The sequence below is a fragment of the Antedon bifida genome, chromosome 4, assembly GCF_963402885.1.
Source record: "Antedon bifida chromosome 4, ecAntBifi1.1, whole genome shotgun sequence".
NCBI lineage: Eukaryota > Metazoa > Echinodermata > Crinoidea > Comatulida > Antedonidae > Antedon > Antedon bifida.
The window spans coordinates 20,847,688-20,858,373 of record NC_136229.1 but is presented as its reverse complement, the minus strand read 5'-3'; the positions used below and the strand labels follow the sequence as shown (position 1 = coordinate 20,858,373).

General features: G+C 35.2%; 1 protein-coding gene across 2 annotated transcripts; it reads left to right on the top strand.

The window, feature by feature from the left end:
* The first annotated feature begins 600 nt into the window (after nt 1-600).
* LOC144841494 (fascin-like) lies at nt 601-10,231 on the top strand. 2 transcript variants are annotated; one of them, XR_013612031.1, is made up of 5 exons: nt 601-1,817; nt 7,594-7,771; nt 8,041-8,336; nt 8,578-9,993; nt 10,035-10,231. XR_013612031.1 is itself a non-coding variant. In XM_078697849.1 (4 exons), the coding sequence occupies exons 1-4, from the start codon at nt 1,031-1,033 to the stop codon at nt 8,781-8,783; spliced, it is 1,467 nt and encodes a 488-aa protein (XP_078553975.1). In that variant the 5' UTR covers nt 601-1,030; the 3' UTR covers nt 8,784-10,231. The 2 variants fall into 2 exon arrangements, 1 of the variants encoding a protein (XP_078553975.1); XM_078697849.1 differs by having other exon boundaries at nt 8,578-10,231.
* The last annotated feature ends 455 nt before the right edge of the window (nt 10,232-10,686 follow it).

Sequence of the window (10,686 nt, the reverse complement as noted above, 5' to 3'; positions counted from 1 at the left end):
TTAAACAAAAAGAATTATGCACAGACTGTTCTGCCTGATTGCATGTTATTTTAAGGTGCAGTAGCCTATTGAAATTAAGTAAATTACATGCGTTAGACTTTCAAACGCCATGACGCACAAGGCCAACAATAATTCGCGAAATATGCGCTTGCATCCACCCTGGCACCGTGTATAGCTGCATCAGAAAGTGAAACACAAATAACGATATTCATTGAATTCAGTTGTTTAATTCAGGCAGTCTATCTCGATACATGATTGATGTGATCAGTTAGTTAAGATAATTTAAGATTTATTTAAGACACTTATGGTAATTGCTAATATCAATACTATACTTTTTCCGTCAGTAGCCCATTACTGTCTGTTCTCCATGCGTCAACCCACACGTTCGTATATAAACACAATATTATTGACTATTATCGTTAGGCCACCATGCGAAACTAACAAAACCTTGCGAAAATTCGATGAACAAGACAAGTGTTTTGTGGGTATTATATTCAGAATCAATTTTCACGTAAATAGTAATACATAATATTTTACATATCTGTTTTATTGTACACGCACACGGATGCACACGCATCCTTTCTCGGTATTGATTTACAACCCGGCCGGTTAACGTGCTATTGCGCATGACTGAGTGTTCGTTCAGCTGTTCTAACAACAAAAGAGTTATTAGCATTCGACATGAACCCCGGCTCGATGAATGGTGGATTCCTGGCCACAGCCAACGCCCCTGAGCAGACACGGTGAAGTTTGGCTTACTCATCTACTAAAATTACCGGAAGAGGTATTTTATGTACCGTGTACGATTATAAAGGAGGTAACTCAGCAGGTTGTACTACTGTAGTTGGTAAGATAATTTGAGAAGGTTCGTTGAGTTGAACATTACTTTTATAGATTGTGTAGCGTCCCATCTATACGTTACTTAACATACCACGTGAATTTCGCATCGACCGAATAGCTTGCAGAACGAGGTAGGCGATATATATTGTAACATTCCCACTTACTTGCTAGGAATTAAGAAACCGAAAAGATGACGACGGAATTGAAATATTGTTGTGGACTAGTCAATAGTAATAAGAAATATCTGAGTGTTGGGTTTGCTAACTCAGTAAATGCAGATGGTACATCGTTAAAAGCAAAACAAAGATGGAATTTAGAACAAGGTGACGATACCGTCTTTTTGAAATTCGGTAACAACTACTTGACCACAGATAAAATGGGCAATGTGACGTGTTCAGAAGAAAAAACGGACGACGCGAAATTCCGGGTGGAGACCCAGACTGACGGAAGATGGGCCTTCAAGAGTGTACCGTACGATAAATACCTAGGCTGTTCCGATACCGTTAACACAAACGCAACAAAAGCTGAGGAGAAGCAACTATGGACAGTTCATATGGATATACATCCACAGGTTAACATTAAAAGCAACATTCGGGATAGGTACGCACATTTAGAAGATGATGAACTTCACTTCAATGAGGTTATCCCATGGGGTGCGGACGCAATCGTCACTCTAGAATTCCACGGTGGACGTTACGCCCTGAGGGTCTGCAACGGCAAGTACGCGAGTACATCTGGAAGTCTAGTAGATTCCCCCACTGATGATAGCCTCTTCATCCTAGAGTTCCATGGGGGTAAGGCTGCCTTCAAGCACGGTAGTGGCAAGTATATGGCAGCCATAGGTCCCAAGGCCACCCTGCAGTGCGCAAAAGCCGCACGGGCCAAACCAGGGAAAGATGAGGTATTCGTTCTAGAAGACAGTCACCCACAAGGCATCCTGATTGCCAGCACTGGAAAGGTAGCATCAACTCGACAAGGTACGATTTTATTTATTACTTTGATATCATAACATCTTGTATTATAGTTTAGTATTGCTTATTAAATAAACACATTTATTATCATTTAACAGATACTCGGAAGCTCAATATGTATACTTGCATAATTATGCACTTGAAGTATCGTATCTAAGATAAGATAACAGAACCTATTATGTTATTGAATGAAGTAATTGAAAGTGATGTCCGAATCAAATGACTTTGTTGAAACAGTTTTTCTTATCTGTCTGCCATTGGGCTAATATTGATCTGCTTAAAACATTCACACCTGTAAACAGTTTAGGTAATTTACTACTCCGTGGTTTGATTAGAGTTTAATAGTACCACATTGTTTGATCTAAGCGCCTTGATTTACCTTAAATTGTCAACAGGTTGCATGTGTAATGTTTGGTTTCCTGGCTGTCTCTTCCAACCACTTTTACAAATTAGTTTTCATGTCAAACATGTGTTTATTGTACATTTTACAAGCTCAGGTGGTTGCCATATCCATCATCATTCCGATGGTGTCTGTAAAGTATCTCTGTTAAATCCATTTCCTATTTCAGTTAATCCACGACTTTGTCCTTCGCGATTAGTGTTTAGCAATATACTGACTACGGTTACTGTACTGTACCACTGAAATGTGTATCTCTACCTCCTCATATAGGAAAAATACGTGGGGCTCTACTATCAATTGATGGCTATATTTAATTAATCACTATTTATTCTCTAAACAAGGTGTTTTACTTTCACGACCTATATAAACAACGTCTGTTTAAACTGAAACATCCTTAGTACTACCATGGATCTATTGGATAAATCTAGACCGAGTTTGTAAAAATGTTAATCCCTGAACTTGGGGTTAAGGAACAAAATTACAGAAGAAATGCGAAGTTCTAGGCCAAGAAAATTGAATTCTATCAATTTCCTACTTCCGTGTTAGTCAGGAAACTAACTGCTAGTTCAACACACCACCCTGGATGCGATATCAATTATTCTTGCTCTGTTGATTCGAATCAAAAGGCAAGTTCAGAACTATGTCAAGGACATTGTTTGTCGATGACAAAATAAATTTCTAAATTTTTTAGAATTTGGGGGTCATAAACATCCAATATTGAAGATGTTTTGTTCATACATTACAGCACCATACAATAGGTATAGATGCTATGACCATGGGAATAAACCTAGTACTGAGTGTGTACCTATTGTAAACGAATTTCGTCTTTGTCTATTATCTGAAATATCTTTTGTATTCTTCAAATAAGCATAATAATACTTCGCTTTGAAGATAATACGATACAATAAAGATACTGGTAGGCAGTAAAGCTTGACCTGTTGTATGATCTCCAATTCTACTGACTGCTTCAACGTCCGGAAGTTGTTTTAAGATTTACGTGACCATTTGACAAACCCACTTCCTTTAGGGAGTTTCTTCTTTCCTTTTCACAACAACTTTCCAGCACAACTTTCCAGCACACCTTAATCGTTTACCAAAGTCACATTGATACTAATATTACTGAATCGTGAAAGTGGTATTGTTTTAAAATGTAGCAATAATATCTTTGAAGGTCATTTTACGCTAACTCGTGTTAGATTATTACAAAATACGTACTCGATTTTAACAACGCATTAAGCATTGAGTATATCGGTATACAAAATATTGAGTTTTATATTGTACCTCCATCATTGTCGACATACATTTCGTTGTAGGTTCTTTAATTTATTTCGAGGAGAACCATCTATTTGTTTATAATTGCTTGTAATTATTTTGACAAGGCCGAAAAGTGATAACATTGTTTTATCGGTGTGTCTAAACGGTAATAAAATGAGTGAGTTACTTGTTTTTATTGACACGTTATTGTTTACTTTACAGAATCACAATTGATTTAAAGTTATGGCCTACTCGTTAGGCTAGTGCTGAATATACATAAAATATGCTCAAACATAAAATGGAAATATTAGGCCTACAGGTAGGCCTACTGTACATATGAAAAAAGTACTGTATTGTTGGCATGGCATGACGTGACCCTTCTTGGGGGAGAAGCATTTAGTTGAGAAGTGTAAAATCCACATCTACAGCGCATTGAGACGACATTGTTTGTGGAAAGCGCTATAAATACATTAACATTAAATGTATTTGTCCTCTCAGTGGACCCGAATCTCCGTGTAGATATTTTATAGATATTTTCTCTATAATTTCTTTATACCTCCCTTGAACTGTTTCATGTAATAATACATGGACAGATGGTAGAGATATGATTATTATTCGTAGGTAGATTCTGACAGATCTTGCATTGCTAACTCTTAGTCATCATTATTGAGTGTATTCAACATATCTGCTGAAATGAGATCCATCTTGAGAATGAGGGGAGGCAAATGTGGGGCAATAGCATGGAAATATGTTAAGAGAAAAATTATAATATCCTAATTTAAAAAAATAGGCATACAATCTGTGATATATGAAGAAACGAGGAATGAGTTACTGATGTTTGAACGTAACTAATAATTCGCTGTGTGTCGGTTTCATAAAAAGATAAAAGTCTCAAAACTATTGTTTTAATGTCCATACACACACTCAATATTTCATAATTAGTTTTGCCTCCTGGTTTTTATCACTATAGGCCTATTAAATTCATTGTTTCACTAGATCGGGTTGAGTTTTTCTGTTTATAATCATCATTTTGCCTGTAAGATTCCTAGAAATATAACTCAATATTTTTAGAATTTCAATTGTTTACGGAACGCTTACAGCAAATTGATCCCCATACGTACTAATCAAATTAAATACGAAGGCAATAAAACGTCCATTAAAAACACGTGCGAAGAACCATGGTGGTCGCCATTTTTCTTTTCCACTCCTCCCTAGTTTATAATTCTTTATGTCATTTAAATAATAATTATAATGATGTAGCCTACACCTTTTTTTATAATAGTACAAAATCGTATTTTAATGATCAGTTAAAAGTGCAAAATACAGCAGTTGACAACACTGCACGTTTTCTCTTATTCATTAGACACGCCTCATTAATAATAAATGCAGTACACTAGCTGTCAATTTGTATTGATATTACCTTATTTGGCATGGCAGACAGATCTGTTACACCTACCCGGTACTATTTCATTCAGTCTTGTTTTTATTTAAACATTTTTAATCAACATCAAATGTACCAAGCCAATGAATGTGAAGTATGACATTACGTAGTGTGGAACAAGAATGAAGAGTCATTAATTTTTACTATTGCAGTACAAAACATTTCGCAAATCTTAAATAATATGAATGATTTTAATGTAATTTACAAATAAGTGTGTAATATTGAAAGTGAAAATTTCGTTATGTTGAAATCAATAATACTATCAATGTATTTTTAGTTTTCGTCAATATAAGAGAATGAGATCATTCTTTTTTTAATAGATTTTCTACTATTGGTGTGTCGAAAAGACACAATTCTCAGTTTAATTTTGAGTGTTTACTTAAAAAATATGATTAGAAAACAAATGTGATTGTACAATACATTTTGAAAGTGTCAAGAACGTTTTTTGTTTTCGATTGGTTTTTATTTGGATGGTGAAACTTTCTCCTGGAAGTATTTAGCCGGAAGATATTTTGGTTTCCGGGATTTAACCAGACCCATGCCGAGAAAACGTTTCTGCCTACAGGTCTTATTTGCTGTTGCTACAGGGCAGCTTGTATCTGTAGACTACTGTATCAGTTATGTAAACTCTGACCTGTGTCAGACATGTGGTTCTTCAATATTTTGGGAATAGGTTTACCAAATCTTGTAGGCCTACCTTGGGACTAATATTATAACTCCATGCTTGGGGCCCGTCTCTGATTTTTTACATTTTGTGGGACCATATTTCCATATTAATAAATTATTTACATCATGGTGGATGGATCTTATCCATTTCTTTTCATTTAAAATTTTACTTTAAAATTCAATAATCTAGCTACATCCGGAACATGTTAGGCCTACAACTCGAGACAATAAAAGGGCCCTTGTGCTTGTCGTACAATAAAACAGTGTGCCACGTTTGTAGAAAAGCACGTGTCACGCCTATCAGGTTTCAATTGCGCTCTGTTATACAACGAATACCTTGTAATATGTTTAAAAAAATGGCAATTCGATCTGAAGCTAGATAATAATATCCATTTGAATATTTACATCTACTATATAATGAGTTTCAAATAATAGTATGAAACAGTATTTATTTATCATCATCTGTATTATATAATCCTATATAAGATTATAATTTTTTAAATAGTCAATTACTGGTAATTGAGAATGGGTATTTAAATTGTTATTAGGCGTATGATTATACTTATAATGTAATGATACTTTATTATGATAGAAAGTATTTTTAATTTAACATTTGAATACGTCTCAGTACAGTATCTCCACTCCGTACTTATCGACATGATAATGCACATGTTTTAGAATTCATCATATGGCTCGTGGCTTTGCGACGTCTGCAATCATAAATTTAAATGATATGGAGTTTCCCCGGGGTAACGAGGTGAACCTTTATTTAGGGATCGTCGTAGAAGGTTTTAGTTACTACGGAAATGAGCAACTGTGCGTCTTTTGGTTTGCAACGTGTGACATAATATTAGGCTACTATATTTTCGTCATGTATTATTGTTTTGTCGATTTTACTGCTTTGTCATCTCACATAAATTACTTGTTCTTCTTCTGCATCTCACAATCATTAGCCACCATCAACCTACAACAGAATAGGCCTGATGTGTTCCAGCTCACATAATATTCTTTTAAGATAGTGAAATACATGAAAGAGGTCCCCTTTATAATTAACCCATGCATTTTGGAATAGGCCTAATGATAATTGGGAAGATTTTTGTAAAATCAACAATTATAGCGGAAGTAATGGCAATGCTATTTGGAAGGATGTGGTGTGTGCCTAGAATGATTAACGGATGTGTTTGCTCTGCATTCTCAGGCGTCGACTCACCACCAGTCTGGAATGCCTAAATACTTTCTTGTTTAATTATGCTGAATCAGCAAAATAAACAGTCAGCAAAAGATGAAAAATCGTCAGAATGTCAAAGATCAAGTGTAGGCCTCGTTCGTCTTCACGTAATACCTGTAGTAATCAATTCAACAGGTTTGGCAGGTTCTTGATCCTCGAACTTGACACCAGACTAGTTTCTCGGTTTTATATTCTAATTAGCAAGTAAAATGTATTTATGGAAGCAATTTATTCGGTTTTTAGGAACAGAAACGTACATATTCATTCAACACTGTTTCGGTTTCTTATTAATTGATTTGCTAGAGACAGATCGGTGTTTTTTTTTTCAATTAGCTTTCCACAATTGTATATCAGTTTTTGTTCGTGTAGGCCTACTACCTCTGTGAAATGTCTGGGTCCGCGCGTCGTGCTTTTACTTCTATAATCATTAGAAAATCGGTGGATAAAATCACACTAATAAATTTCAGTTCACTTTCACAATATTCATATTAAATCATCATAATGCACGAGCTCCGTACCAGCTTGTCACCGAATTAGTACACTTGGTCTGAGGCCTTTCAACAAGTGCCAGATTTGGTATTCATGGCTGTTGCTATTAATGCTTGATTGAACTAGGTCCATGGTTGAACTAAGGAGTAAGAATATGGCCAACAGTGTGTGTGTTACTCACATTGAGACCCTTCTTCTTTCTCAGTGCTTCATTAATCTTATACAGTAAATGAAAATATTCACAATACCGTGTACAATTTATTTACAGTGATAATTAATATTGTTCCACCTTTTTTACACATAGGTGTGGATGTTTCCGCCAAACACGCTTTGGATACTGAGGATATCGCCGAAGGTACTTTCAATGACAAAGAGACATGGCAGCTTGAGTATACAGAGGGCAAATGGGCAGTGCGTACCGCAGAAGATAAATACTGGGAGCTGAAGGCTACTGGTGGTATCCAAGCTGATGCCAGCAGCAAGTACGTTTGTCATTTAATCAAAATATAACTTGTTAAATAAGGGTTGAACTCGACTTAGTATCGGATTAACTTGAACTCGACTTGATATCATCTGAAAAATATCCGTAACAACCATCATCTTATCTTTGGTACGAAAAGATAAGAGCAAGCAAAAAGAAAAAAGAACGCATAAAAATAACCATGATTTTCCGCACCTTTACTTAACGATTTTAAGTGTTCTTTATAATAATACTAAACATAATGTGTAACCATCTACTCTCCCATTGCAGATCAAACAATGGTTGCAAGTTCGAATTGTCACATCATGAAAACAAGGTAGCTTTGAAGGGTAGTAATGGAAAGTTCGTCAGGCCGAAAGAAAGTGGTCATCTTTACGCCAATTCGGACAGCTCAGAACCTGCAGATAAGGACCTCTTTATCTTCCAGATGGTCAACCGACCTCAGTTGGTGTTGAAAGGAGTACAAGGATTTGTTGGTCATGGTTCTAGATCAAAGGTGGAATGCTCCAAACCACGATATGACGTCTACAAAGTTACCTGCAAAGACGGTTATTACAGCTTCCAGGGTAAATATTGATATTGATAGCTTCTTGATGTTTATATCTCTGAGCTGAATGTACCTTATTTTGGCTCAAATTATCTCTTAATTATCTCATAGATAACAGTTAAATTGAGAGTAAGCCTCACGTAGTGCGCGATTCCGGTGAGAGACACTTGTCGAACTCGCCCCATTTAAGTTTTAAATAGTTGTGAGCATTTTACAAAACCAATATTCTAACCATTATCCGTATTGCTTCCTTTTCACAGCTGAGAACGGAAAATATTGGGTAGTAGAAGACGACCAGTCGGTTAGCCTCGGAAGCACACCTGATAAGTTCATCTTCGAGTATATATCTATGTCAAGATTAGCTATCCGAGGAGGGCGTAACTTCAACTATCTGAAGGGAGAACAGAACGGTGACTTTAAATGCGCAGGAACCGAGATCGAAGCAAAAACAACATGGGAAGTCTAGAAAAGATTACATTTATAACAAAACATTGACTTAACAAATTGCTTATAAAATATCAACACACTAACATAATTTCGTTGTATAATTTTGTTTATTAATACTAGCAATATGATATACAAAAGCGCAGATTTAAAAACTAAAGTACTGAGACTGAATAATCCTTATTATCTTGGCTTATTATTATTGCCCCCAAACAGGGTTGTTAATTCATTGTAGAAGAATAATTAAGTTAAGACAATTTCTTGTATATTTTTGTACCAATTCAAAAAGCTGCTTATATTATTAGGCTTATTATACTTGCGCTCCGTAATTCTTTCGGGGATAATAAAAGCTTCCAGATTAAGTTTTTTTTTATTACTGCTTTTTTAAACAATGTATTCTTTCAAACTACGTGCATTAATTAAGACCTAGACGTCTAATACCCATTTAATAAATAAGAAACTTTAAGTACAAATTGTAATGGTATTGAAACCAGACAATAGTAAATACAACCGTAATGTAGGCCAACTTAACGGCTGCTTATAAGGGTGGGGAATTTCTGCAACTGGTTATTGTTTACCTAAAGATTCTGATGCTAAATGATATATTTAAAAGATAGAGAAATAATTGAGATCGTTTTGAATTGAATTCTATTTTTATGATTTTACTTATAAACTTGAATGAGCATCTTCTATGCAACTATGATTTTGCTTAATAATGATTGTGATTATTTCGGGCAGTGATGATGTCTTCGTATTTAAGTTGTGACAATTAAAAATAAAGACAAAAACAGATTGTCAAAAATTGTGAACAGTGATCAGAACATTTGTTTTTGGATTATTATAACCAAAATATATTTTACTTTCGTTAAACATAGTTTATTTAATACGTTTATCGTAATTTTTTAAATATTATTTTGTTTACTTATATATAAATGTTATGGCCAAAATTATTTAAAGTAGGCTCCTATTTTGAAGGCAAAATTAGAATACTAAACAGTTGGCTCTGTTCTATGAGTATACGTATACTTCTGCTTATTTTTTGACATATACCGAAATGTTATAGTGTTTATTTCACACTATGTGTGATGAAATGTTAAGAAAGTCACATGTTCGACGACTAAAATGAGGTATGACCACTGATATCTAAGATATGACCCATGATATACAAGGTATGACCCATGACATCCAAGGGATGACCCATGACATCCAAGGGATGACCCATGACATCCAAGGTATGACCCTGACATCCAAGGTATGACCCATGACATCCAAGGTATGACCCATGACATCCAAGGTAGACCTATGGTATTCGAGGGATGGCAACATGTAAACTGTATAGTCGAATTTTTTGGGAAAGATAAAAGGAACAGAGCCTTCATAATGTAGCTTTATGATTCGTGCTGGTTTACCTAATTTCGATCTTGTTTTCTAACACACGTAGCTTTGAAATAAAAACATTCGAAAAAACAAGGTGTTCTGTGGTTGTTTGTGTGGTATATTTGCTAAATACATTTATACATTTAATTAAACGTTAACATTCAGAACAACGTGATGAACTTGTTACTTGATTTTTTTGACTTGTGAGAAGGAGAACCTGACCAAGAAACTGATCAATTTGTAAAGTTTTATATGGTGAGCGCAGGTGATGATTTCGTGCATAAAATAGGAAGTGTATTTAGCCTACATTATAATATTATATTTCTGCACACCAACAACCTGCTTATACACAATACGATCGCAATTTTTGTGAAATGAAGACTTCAGACTTGCAGACGGAAACTACGGTGTTAATTTCATACAGACTTACTGAAGCCTATTTCAAATTGTTTTTCATCAACCATAATAGGCCTCTAACTTTAAAACCAAGTGGCTGTCAAATTCACCAACCACTCTTGACCGGTCCAAACGAGATATAATATTTCCCT